The 13,048-nt window shown below is 42.2% G+C and overlaps 1 protein-coding gene across 14 annotated transcripts in view; it reads left to right on the top strand.

The window, feature by feature from the left end:
* The window catches only part of nrxn2b (neurexin 2b), a 795,015-nt gene that overhangs the window by 395,975 nt on the left and 385,992 nt on the right, over positions 1 to 13,048 (top strand). For all 14 annotated transcript variants that reach the window (XM_074624795.1, XM_074624794.1, XM_074624809.1 and 11 more), the window contains one exon: positions 12,298 to 12,417. In XM_074624795.1, coding sequence (XP_074480896.1) covers positions 12,298 to 12,417 — 120 coding nt within the window. The remainder of the gene's footprint in view (positions 1 to 12,297; positions 12,418 to 13,048) is intronic.

Below are 13,048 nucleotides of genomic sequence, written 5' to 3' on the forward strand. Positions count from 1 at the left end.
CCGACGCTGACTTTCGTTGATTTCAAGGCCACAGGTGTCGCTGTTAAGCAGCATTTCTGAATCTTACAAATAGTCCCTTTAAAGGGAGATTTGTCAAGTATTTAATACTCTTATCAACATGGGAGTGGACAAATATGCTTGATTTATGCAAATGTATTTATATATTTATTATTGGAAATCAATTAACAACACAAAACAATGACAATTATTGTCCAAAAGGGAAGTTTCATGGTGATATCTTTTACCCTATTCCCCTGTATAGTGTCTCGCAAAATGTATGGAAGTTTATAATATATGTCTTTAAAGGCCGTTTTTCTCAAAATGTTTTAGTTTTAGTTTCTTTCCAGTTTAATTCCTATCTATATTCTGAAGGTCTTCACAAACGGGGGTTTGTTCATATATCATTCATAGCCTGATTTATAGAATATTTTATTCCTAAAAAAAAAAGGCAAACATTTTTTTTTTACGGCTGTTGACAAAATTGTCTGATTTATGGAGCGATAAAAAGAGATATCCAAAATACCCTCTGTAAAAAAATCATATATACAAAGCACATATTAGATAGATAATGCCTCAGTTGCATATTTAAACATACATTTTCAGAAATCTTGTAATACAAAAAATGATTGTCTTAATGTAAGTAATCAACTGGGGAAGATTCATGGTGATATCTATGGTATTTGTTCTCATTATGTATCAGTGATAGATAGTCTCCTTTGCTGCGGTTTGTTTCAGAATCATAACTAATAACACAAGGACGCTGATGATTCCTCCCACCAGTCCTGTTTGCTTCTTCATAAATGATGTGACGCATACCGTTTTGCACACGCCGTCCTCAATCTCGCATTAACATTTCTAATGAACGTGGTTAGCATATGAGAACGGCGGAGGCGGCGGCGGCAGAAAGGACTCCGTGAGTGTCCGTGAGCCGAGGCCCCGCCGTCCAGACACCAGTCGGCCGGAGTAATCAACCGTGAAGGTTGCGAGGAGCAAACAGCCATTAACCTCCCAAACACAGGCCGTCATCACCGTCTGCAGAGGACAGAGGGGAGGGCGTGTGTGTGCGTGTGTGTGTGTGTGTGTGTGTGTGTGTGTGTCGCTGTCGGTGTGAATGAGTGCCAGGCTGGTGAGTGTAGTATAGGATTGTGTGTGTGTGTGTGTGTCCTTTATTGCTGTCTAATGGAGAGTGGATTGTGAGTGTGTCTGATGGGAAGTGTGTGAGTGCATGGTGCGTGTCTGCAGCTAGGACTGTCGTCAGTTGGATAAAGATGATTTTGTGTGTGCAATGGTGCTTGTTCGAGGCCTTGACTACAGTCTGGTAAATAGTCATTGGCGCGCGCGTGTGTGTACTTCCAGACTTTCTCATACACACTCTGCCGTTTGCATCTATTTATTCTGATTTGTGGTCAAATCAGGCCATGCGTCCCACACCGCCTGCCTATCCAATACCATCTCAGCACACGGTATTCCCATATGGCGGTAAAGTGCGGCTGCGCTTGGCGTGCCCGGGCCCTGCGACCGCCTGTTTGACATGCCACTGTGTCGGCTGGTGTGATGCCATGCTGAACCGGCCCATCTGCTCCAAGCCGAGCTGGCACGAGGGAGAGCTCATTGGAGGCAGGGATGAGGGAAAAGGGCATTGGACCTGGGGTTTGGCGAGGCATGGCGTCCAAAGAATGCCGTGAACTACTGCCCTCAAAACGGTCCGGAGCATAAACAAGGGTGTGATGGAGTGTGAGGGTGTGTTTTGCTTTCTAGGCGAGTAAATGATCTTCTGAAGAGTGGATAAGCTCTCCACTTTACGCAATAGATTGTGTACGTGTTCCTCCAACAGGATGTCATAGTTCACTCACCTATTTATTCCTCGTTACATCACGGTATAGAGGTGTTTGTGTTGTAGGTGGAAGGCTGTAGGATTAAGGTTGTGTTTGATAATGTGTGTGTGGGTTCCGGGAGTGGGATTTGCAAGTGTGCGTGTTTTAGATGTAGGACACATTGGGTGACTAATGTTCAAACACATTCTGATTGGCCTTTTTCTTTGCATTCAGTACGATGTTAATGTGTTTTTTTTTTGTCTACTTGAGGTTAGTTTGAGGCACACAAGGTTCAAAATCCACTGAACGTGTAATGTAATAGGTAAAGAAGTTAATGGTTAATGCTAGGTTAAAGGGACTGCATGTACGTTTTTATAACGTTCTTTAATTGTTTTTTTATTGCCAATGCGTGAACAGGTTGTAATATAATCTAAAAAAAATGAGACTTCCCGCAACTTTCTGGATTTCCTCTATCAGCCTGTAGTCTGCTTTTAATGTGAAGAACATGGGACGATTTTTTTAAAGGAAAATCCAACGGACGCGACGTCATGCGCGCTCCTGACTACCTTCACTCTCTTCAGCTCTGCTTCAGGGTTAACGGTGTGCAACCGTAGCTAACGTTCGGTTAGAAATGGAGTCCGCTAACGTCCCGTGTGTGTCGCCTCACTGTTTTGACCAATGCTCGCTCGCATCTATGTCGTGTGAGAACTATAGCGCGAGCGTGAGCAACAAGACCGTCGTTGACTTAACGTTCACAGGTGTTGCTGTTAACAAGCAATTTTTGATTCTTACATATAGACCCGGTTAGAAATGTAGCCAAGGGCATGTTTTGTTTCAACATTGGGGTTCCACATAGGACATTTTCAGCGTTTATGCACCAATTTGTGTTGGTTAATGGACTTATAGAGCGCCTTTGTAATATCAAATGGTGGTGGGGACAATTTGAGGTATCCAGAGAAGTGGTAGGGACATACCATAAATTACACCCAGGAATGTAGAAATGAAGGTAAAGCCACTAAAGAATGCATTGAAGTCAGTAGAGAGTCCTCCAACACGCGGCACACCACTGGGCATGTGTCTGAATATGTGTAATCTCAGGCCGGGGCAGGTTATCGGTGTGTGTTTCAGAACACGTCAGGGGTCCCTTTCAGTGCAGCAATGAGATGTGCAGTATTTATAGGATTTGTTCATTTGGGTGGGAGAAGAGCATTCAGCCGTTTGAACTTAAGAGGCAACACACTGTGAGGTTCTGTTAAGAAAAAGAAATCAATAGCGAGTACGGCGGATTCAGAGGAGATGCAGTTCAGGAAGGTGTTTTAAAAGCAGAGCTACCTGGGACAGATCAGTTGTTTGTGTGTGTGTTTGCAGACGGTAGCATGCGGTGCAGCAGAGTCATTTGAGGGGAAAAAGAACGTGTTGATGGAGGAAGAGGATTGGTAGAGAAACAGAAAGAGAGGAATAGTGTGTGAGTGGAGGGAGGGTTGGTGGTGAGGGCGTTCCTCTTCATTACCGGCACTAAGGAGCCATGCCAGGAGCACAGATGGCGGAGGAGAGAGGGGGCATTGGGTTGGCACGTAAACTGCAACACGCACTTGCACACGGCATACATTCACACACTCAAAACCAACATCAAAAATATGTAAATCCAAAGAATAAGTCCTCAAAGCTCAATATGCTCTCCTAACAACTGGTAATTCAGGTATAACAAAACGCGCAGAGATATTGTCCTCAAGATCGCCGTGTCGTGGAACTATCCCGTCGTGTTCCCGCTGCCGGTGTCTTGGCCGGGAAAACAGCCGCGCTGACGCTGCAGTTCTCTGTTCATCTTTTGGCCGTCTCACTTTCCTCTAACTGCCAACCCCTCACCACCACCACGGATGCTGTAACCCTCAAGACCTGAATTAACATTTCGACAGCACCTTTTTTTTGAAAATGGGTCTCTCTCCTTCTTTGAGTGTCTTTATCTGTCGCTCACACACACACACACCCCGACCCCCAGTGGTCCAATTAGGAGCACTGGTCTGTTTGCACGGCAGGAAAGCAGGACAGGGTTGGTGTGTGGGAGATGTATCTATTGTGCACAGCATGTACTGCTCTCCTCTGCAAGGTTGAAGGGAAGAGCAAGCTCTCTCTCTCTCTCTCTCTCTCTCTCTTTCTTTCACACACACTCTCAAACACACACAGACCTCCCACAAATGTCGGAGGCAAGAACGCCATGTAGTATCAGTTCATAGCCTACAGTACCTACAGTACACCTAAGAAACGCCTACCACCTCCCCACTCTTATAGCTGGAGTCACTTTGTTACATCAAAATCCATATTTTTTAACACCAGCCATGTGTTTGTTTTTATTAAATCTATACACGCTATTTACCGTGGATAATAAGCAGGGTAAGGACAATAACTTCAATTAAGAAATCATAGAAAACCATTGATCGATGGGTTAGTACGGAAAGTGAGGGAAAAAAATAAAAGCTGGTGATCCTTTTTCAAAGTCTGATCTAAATTGTTTTCTTCACCGTGTTTATGAACAAGTGACACAAATGTTTTGTTAGGATAATCTTAAGTTCCTTTTTATTTATTTATTTTTTTCATCTGTTAAACAGGTGGAGAAAAAATGTGCAACCAGGATAATTTTTGAAGTTACTTTTGTTTTGTTCTCCATCTGTGAAAGCAGGTGGGGAAAAAAGTTTTTGGCCGGTGAAAATTTTTTTTTTTATTTTTATTTTTTCAAGTATTTGTTGTTGTAATACACATTTCGGCCACAAGAGACTGAAGTGCACCACTACCCCATGGTCTTAATAGTACTAAAAACATTAATATTTTCCGTAACGCCAAATTAGCGCTGCTTGAAATACATTTATAGCCAAAAGAAAGACATGACAGTGATGTTATATAACCTGACAAAACTGTTTTATTTTTTCATCCTTTTTCAAAGTCTGATCTAAATTGTTTTCTCTCCTGTGTTTATGAACACGTGACAAAAAAGGTTTTACCAGGATAATCTTAAATTCCTTTTAATTTTTTTCATCTGTGAAACAGGTGGAGAAAAAAAAAAAAAAAAGGATAACTTTCGAAGTTAAATTTTTTTATTTTTTTTATCTTTGAAAACTGGTGGGAAAAAAAATGTTGGCAGTTGAAAATGTTTTTTTTCTTCTTTTTTCCATCATGGTCTGTCAAGTATTTGTTATTGCAATATTGATTTCGGCCACAAGAGACTGAAGTGCACCATTACCTCATCGTCTTGATAGCACTAAACGCATTCATGTTTTCCTCAAAGTCAGATTAGCACCAATTGAAATACATTTATAGTCAAAAGAAAGACATGACTGTGATGTTATATAACCTGACAAAACAGTTTTTTTCACAGATGAAAAAAAAGTTACTTAGAAAATAATATCCTGGCAACTCTTTTTTTCACTTTGCAATAGTTATAGATAGATAGATAGATAGATAGAAAAAAAATCTTCTTTTTTTGCACCTGTTCCTAAATCATATACACAGGAGAAAAAAAAAACAATTTAGGTCAGACAGATTTAGATCAAATTAATCACCAGATTTTTATTTTTATTTTTTTCTCACTGGCCTCTCAGGGTTTCCATAGTTTAGTGAATACTGGAAAAAAAACATTTTGCATCAGCTGGCTTCAGGGTTTTCCTTTTGGATGATCATGTTCAAACTCCAGACTACAGCTTTGCTTCAGTCACAGTATAGAGAAGTTAATGACTTCCAGGTGACGACGCCATATGGTTTCCTTGTTTTCATACTTTTTACTTTATTGTGAGGCAGTTTGTAGTGCAATAATTGTTTGGAATTAAATGTGTTTGGTCCATGCATGCTTCAGTTTAAAACAGTTCACACACATTTTCAATTAATTTCAGATTGTAATTTCATATCTGACACATGCTCAGCTGGTACAGATTCACGTAGACTGATGACTAGAATAACAACACCCGATTTCTTTTCTATTTTCGTATAATGTTTATACTGTATTTTTTTTCAGAGATGTTTTTATGCCAATGCCATTCTGACAAGACGGAAAGTTCAAGAACATTCTCATGCATCACCTACCGCTGGTGACGGCCCAATCCTGATTCCCCTGACATTTTCAACTTGCGTTATAAACATTATTATTCACATTCAAGTGCAGCCATTCAACTCTTAGAATACAAATCATGCATGATATATTCAGTGGTTTTGAGTTCTGAAGAACAAATATCCTCTTTACATATATATTCAGTGCACCTCAGTGTGTGCATATGTCTGTGTGAGTGCGTACAGTACAGTGCGTTCTCATACAATGTGCTTTCCCAGATGGGTGCACAACAGGGGTTGCCTGAGGTCTATCACCTGGGAGTGAAATGCTAATCACGAACATAAATAAGTCCTACACTATACCGCACACATGCACGTATTCCCATTTGATTACAACATCTGTCCGTCTTGCTAAGCAGGAATTTTATGGAGACATCTTTTTCTATCCCCCTCCTCTTTTCCATATGAATTCACAAAGAAGTCAGGCATTACAATTCCCCCTGGTCATCATTTTGTCTCTCTGCTTGGATTTTTATTCTCCTCTGCTGTTCTGCATGAACAATCCATTTCAATCATCTGGTATCCACCCTCATCCCTGCATTTTCTCCCTCTCTCGCGCCCTCTTTTCTAACACTCAGTATCAGCGTCCCCCCTCTTTCCTCAGAGTGGGGCTGCTGAGCCGAGAATGAAACACTGTAGTGTGGAGCCATTTTAATTGGACCGCGGTCCACTGCTGTATTTCCTTTTCTCTATAACGTCGCTGAGTGTGGCTGCACGGATGTGTGTGTGGCTTCGCTGAAACCCGTGACCTCAAAAACCCAGAGCCCTAGCTGCTCATGATTATGTTCTCTTCCAGGGAATTTGAATCATGGAGCTTGAACTGGCAGCCACTACTGTATCCCAGACTTGAGGATGGCAGGATCTGTTGAACCTCATAAAAGAGAATACAATGCTGTAGCGGAAGGTTATATATATATATACTTTTCCAAATAAACTATCATGTTCACAGGAAACGTACAGTATTCACTTATTACATACATAGTCTTTTCAAAATAAACGTCCATGCTCACAGGAAATTTACAGTTTCCGCTCATTACATGCATGTCGTGTCCTTTCAAAATAAACTTCCAACTCAGGTTTACTTATTTTTTTAGGTTTATTTGGTTAGGTTTAGGCAACACAACTACTTGGTTAGGTTTAGGTTAAAACAAATATGTTTGTTAAGTAAAATAAATGTTTGTTACTTGACTTGTGTCTGAATATATTGTTACCTCTGATCTAAATCTAAAGTCATTTTAACATACAGTAGTGTTTTCTCCACAGCTCAGTGTGGGCACCAGTCTGCTGGAGTCGATCGGGGTATAAACTGTCTGGCCAGCTCAGACATCACATGTTATCCCTCCTAGCAAACATTGACTTGCTGACACACCCCGCTGTTATCCCCGACCCCGACAGCCGCAACAGTCCAGCTACATATGCTTGAGCGACCCTGACAATTGCATGCCCTCTCTCCCCATGTAAGACTGCATGACTCATGGCTGGTTCTGTTGTCATCTAGCAGCGGACATACCAGGAACTGCCCGTGGTTCTATCATGCTGTGGCGGTGTTGTTCTGGCCACTACACTGCTGGCCAGCATCAAACTCCAGCGCACTCGTTAGCTTAACAACCACGTCTGGCTGGGTTGGCTGTGTGGTCAGCATCAGGCGGGGCCGGGGGGGGATGATTCTGACTGGACCACACATCGCTCTGGTTTCATGCAGGATGCAACATCGTGATCCCTCCACACAGTCATCTATCTCATCTATCATTCCCTGATTGTCATGATTGAAATGTTGCCACCATTGACTGATGAGGCGCTCTGAAGTTGTTTTGATTATGGTTTAGACATAATGATCACACGACTGTGTTCAAGTACCCGCTGCTGCTGTTGCTGCTGCGGCAACCGCACAGCCTGAATAGAGACCGATGGCAGCAAACCCGCAGCCGCTGGCTGGCGGCTCGTGTTCCATCGATCTGGTTGCATTAATCAAGGTTGTTTACAGAGAGAACACAGCGACCGATGATGGATGACTGCTGGTAATTATGCAACAGCCCGCAAACATCACACCTCTCATTTGCGGTGTGCTGACACAGTCGATGAAGATAATCCCGGCTATTTTTACACTAGTTAAGAAATCTCCCTGACAGCTCTTCCAGCTCCCATGTGACACTTTTAGAAAAGTGCACGGAATTGTGATAGACTTTGGGAGGGCACGGGAACAAAAAAGAGATGAAGAGAGAGGAAGCTTCTGTTTATATGATCACAGCCCTTTGCCCCGCTGATCTCCGAGACAAAGCGAGAGGGCACGAGTGGCAGCATGAGAATTAATTGCATTTTAATAATTGCCGGCTCTTTTATTAATGAGCCCTGCGTCCCCCCTTTTGTTGTTCAAGCAATGAGTAGTTATCTCTGCCAGTGGATGAATTAAAGGCTTAGCAGCTCATTTAACCCTGGACAGCTAGCTCTCAGATTTCTTGTTTGCAGTGTTACCTGGGCTGTAAAGTGACTTTACTTCACTGTCAGCAAAACACCTCATGGAGCCAGCGCCAGGTGCTTCATTGATATGTGGTTTGGAGCCAGTCACTGTTTTGGCCTCACACTGGTGGCATTATGATCTTGACTTTAACCCCCTGAGACCAGCCTGCGATCCTGACCAACTTATATATATATATATATATATATATATATATATATATATATATATATATATATATAAATAACGCTCCAAATTGAGGCTGTTTGAGGAAAAATTAGCATGGCATTTCTGCATACTGGGGTCCCTAAACAGTCCTGGAATTACATAAATTGGGTATGACTGTAAAGCTGAGACTCTTGTGGATCCAATTAGCCCAACTGTATTCATGTGTGATGTTAGTCCCCATAGTAGCCTTTCATTGTAGTGAGACCATTTTTTAAATTTGACCTCCCTGTATAAAATGACCTATGGTGACCTCTAGGATAATCACAGCCTCATTCAGAGAATGGATGGCTTTCCTATCTAGATTGACAATAAGGGGGTTTCTGAGCAGTTTACACAACGGAAGTGCTCGCCATCCAATCGCCGAAAAATGTCAAAAGTTTTTGATCCCAAATCACAGCATGGCTTTTCCTATGGTGTTCCTCAAGGTTTTGGTGTCTTAATGTGGTATTTTGGAGGGATTATTGATCATTTTGATAAATTCTCGAGTGGTAGAAAATAGTATAATTCATATTTATTTCAGATTTATGACTTGAACTGCATCTCAAGTTAATCTTCAGGTTCTCAGCTTTCAGATGATGTACACCATTTCTATGTGACATCTACTGCTGACCTGCTATCTCCCTCTAAAGACCCCCTGTACCCCCCTAAAAAAAGACAAAAACAGGTCTATTGTGGGTCTCAGAGGGTTAAACCAAATTCTGTAAGTTAAAGTTTCCCTTCTAGAGTGATACTCTCAGCAAGCTGTTCATCAACCTTCGACCCCTTTAACCCCATCCTGCGAAACAAGTGTGTGACAGTGGACTTGCATCCCAAACTTTCCCGTGCTTCACCTCAAGTGTAGTTGTTAATGCGTGTCACACTTTACCCCAACAAGCTAATAGGTCCCTCGTTGCACTTTTACCACCTTCTGCCCAGAGCTTTTTGTTGCTTAGCTAGCCCGGGCCAGAGCAGCCTATATATCTCTCGCCCCCCCATTGTTAATGGTATTATGGCCAAATGGCTCCTGCTACGTGTGCAGCAGTGGCTCTTGCTCTCCTGCGGCCCGTTGCAGCCAAGTCAAATAAATATTACATGGACCTTATTCTAAAGGGTAGCCAATCCCATTCATTTGTTCTGCGCTACACTCCTCTAACTTTTACGACCTTACATCAGCCAGCCGGCTCTGCTGCTGCTGCTCTGTTGCACTTTGTTCCTCAGTTTTTACTTCTTCTCTTGGGTTCTTTTTCCCCTTCGCTTTTTCATCTTCATCCGTTTTCATATCCACCCCCCTCTCCCCTCTTTCCTCCTATCTATCTTTATATCAGCTTTAACTTCTCTGCTGGCAACTTTTCTTCCTCTCTTTGCAGCAATATAGCTTTTCCTTTATATTTACTTCACACACTGTGTGATCAAAAGTCCCTCTATCCAATTTCATGTGGCTGAAGACAAAAAGCCCGTGAAAAAAAAACAATATAATAAAAAAAGTCACAAGAGTAAATGGGAAAACAATTCTCCAGTGGGCCATGTGTGTTTTCTCGCCATCAATTGATGGGACTTTTCTTTTTTTTTTTTCATCTAGACTACATAATTTCACACACAACTGGGGAAGTGGGCAATCCTATTTGGCCAGGCTGTACTATATCATCCAGTCAAGCACCCGGTGTAATACACCGTAAGCCACCGTCCCCGGAAGTGGGATTTTCTAATATTAAATCTGTAATAAACAAATCATCAGTGCTAATGATGTAAGAAAGCCATTGTTTCTGGATGTCACATTTCTTTATTCACCAGCCACAGTGGCCCTTTCTCCCCTCCAGAGCTGCCCAAAAGCACACAGAGTGCAGAAGGTGGCTTAATGGAAGTGACTCGTCTCCTCCGGCTTTCTGCTATTTCAGGCTGCCCTGCTGCTGATGAGGTGGAAGTCTCCCCTCATTATGTTGTTGTTTACAGAGTCCTCCGTCTCCCCTCTTATCACTGATCACCTCGGTAACGCTTTATAATAACCATGTATAAATGGTCAATGTATACTTAATCAAACTTAGTTAGTAGTTATTTTACTGTTAACAAACAACAAAATGAAAATGAATAATGTTTACTAGATATTAGCAATGCTATAATTTATATTATTTTATAATTAATGTTTGTAATATGAAATAATTAGTTTATAAATTATCAGCAGTGTAACATAATTGGGATTGGCCAACAGCGCAAACACAAGTGCAAGCTTGTGCGCACACATGCACGTACACAACCAGACAATTGCTATGCCACCATGGAGAGACTCAACATGCAACTCCCATATTCATCAACACTATTTTAACAGCCTGAACCTGGACTCAGCAGCCAAATGTTCTCACAGACACATATTCCAGTAGCTGCCCATTTTCCAACATATGAGACGTAACAATTACAGTGCTATAGATTTAAATCCCTGATCCCACTCCATAATACGAAAAGGAAACCAGTACTCAACTCCCCCATTAGAAAATTATCCTACATGTCTCCACAAAGTCATTACCAACACTGCTTAAGAACCATGTCCTTTTTCACTGGAATGCCCTGGCCATGATTGACGCAGCGTGACGTCACATGCCGTTTTGAGCTGAACTTTTATCAGACGCCCAGCTGTTTTTATTTATTCCTGTCGCTCGCCTTGAAAATGGCCTCAATGGACCTGGAGCGGCTGATTGGTGAAGTTAAAATGAGGAGTTATCTATACGACACCTCCTCATTTCACTACAAAAACCTTAATAAGGTGGCATTTGTTAACAATAAAATAACTATTAACTAAGTTTAATATAAATTTATCATTTATAAATGATGGTTATTATAAAGTGTATCTTGGTGCTATGGCACTGTGCGCTGTGCACGCCCATAACTGGCAGCCCTTCATTTCAGCTTCTGAAGCCACCTGAGGGATGATTTATATGTTGTTGTCACATCCCATACCTCTCACATACGTCTATTATCGAACCTTTAAACAAACTTTGACACAGCTATTAACCAGCGCCAGCCACCGCCTTGACTTTCGCCGTGAATCAACTCATCACGGCGCGTTAAAAGAGGAATTCACGACGGCCGTTTTAATCAACGTCTCCCCCGCTGTCACTCCCTCACGCTGACAATTTGTTCTAATGTTGATGTAAACAGGCTCTGTCATTGGCAGGATATAAATAGCCTGTTCCCCACTTTGAAAAGACACTTATGGAAATATGGCTCTAATAAGCGTTCCCGCAAACCCATATTCATCAAACTGCCTTCAGTGGCGGAGGCAAGAGTTGGGAGTGGATAGGGTGAAGGAGCGTCTGGCCTCACCCATCAGGAGAGCCCTTTATGTGCTAAACTGAGAACACAACGTCATATAGCGTTTGTAACGCAGCAACTCCAGCCGTCATTGGCTGCCTCTTCTAATCTACTTCCTCAACTGGTTCTGACTTATTTGTCCCAGCGCCTTTGATGACATCCCGCTCCAACACTTTGAGCTTTTGAGAAGACATTCGATTTTACAGTCTGTCAGGCCGGATATTTGATTCCTTTCATTTCCAGTGTACTGGGAGAATCCATAGTGCGAATGTGTTCCGCAAACACGCAGGTTTTCTCCACTAGCACTGTCACCTACTGCGTATGAACTCTATGTGTGTGTGTGTGTGTGGGTGCATGAGTAGGCACGCACGGCATTCCCGCTGTGCCGTTTGTGATTTGGTTTCCCCCCCCACCCCACTGCAGGCAAAGGACCCGAGACGCTGTTCGCGGGGCAGAAGCTGAACGACAACGAGTGGCACACGGTGAAGGTGGTGCGAAGGGGCAAGAGCCTGCAGCTGTCTGTGGATAACGTCACAGTAGAAGGTCAGTTGTGTTTACTACACGGAGGGATTCATGTGGGGTCAACGAGACCACAGTGACGGTCACAAATCCACATGCATCACTCCACAATAACAGTCCACCCACAGAAAGTCAACTGGTTTGTCATTTGTCATTAACACGACTCATTTCAATGTGTAAAATAGCTAATTATGATGCTCATGAGTCAGATATGGAGGCGGCATAAGGTTTGTTAATTTATTATTAAACTGATATTTAGGTAGGAGTTACAAGTGGTAATAGAGCTAAAAGAATATATTTGCAAATAATTCTAAGATTAGTATGTTTCATTTAAAGCTGGAGTAGGCAGATTGGAGCAAATGTGATTTAAAAAAGTTATTTTTTATAAAACGGTCACTATTCAGTGACAGTGGTGAATTAAACTTTTTCAATAGGCCTTGGATCAGTTGAGGAAATACCAAGCACCGCCGACCAGCTGGAGCAAACTTTCTCATTTTACAGCTAAACAGAACAATACAAGATGTTTCTGACAACATTTACCAAAGGAAAAGGCATTAGAGTAACCAGAAATTAATTCATATTTGATCAGCGCTGCCTCGTTGGACAGTTTGATTGGAGTTTGCGAGTGATTGACAGCTGCCTCCGTTTAATGAAC

The sequence above is a fragment of the Sebastes fasciatus genome, chromosome 22 (genome assembly GCF_043250625.1).
Source record: "Sebastes fasciatus isolate fSebFas1 chromosome 22, fSebFas1.pri, whole genome shotgun sequence".
Lineage (NCBI taxonomy): Eukaryota > Metazoa > Chordata > Actinopteri > Perciformes > Sebastidae > Sebastes > Sebastes fasciatus.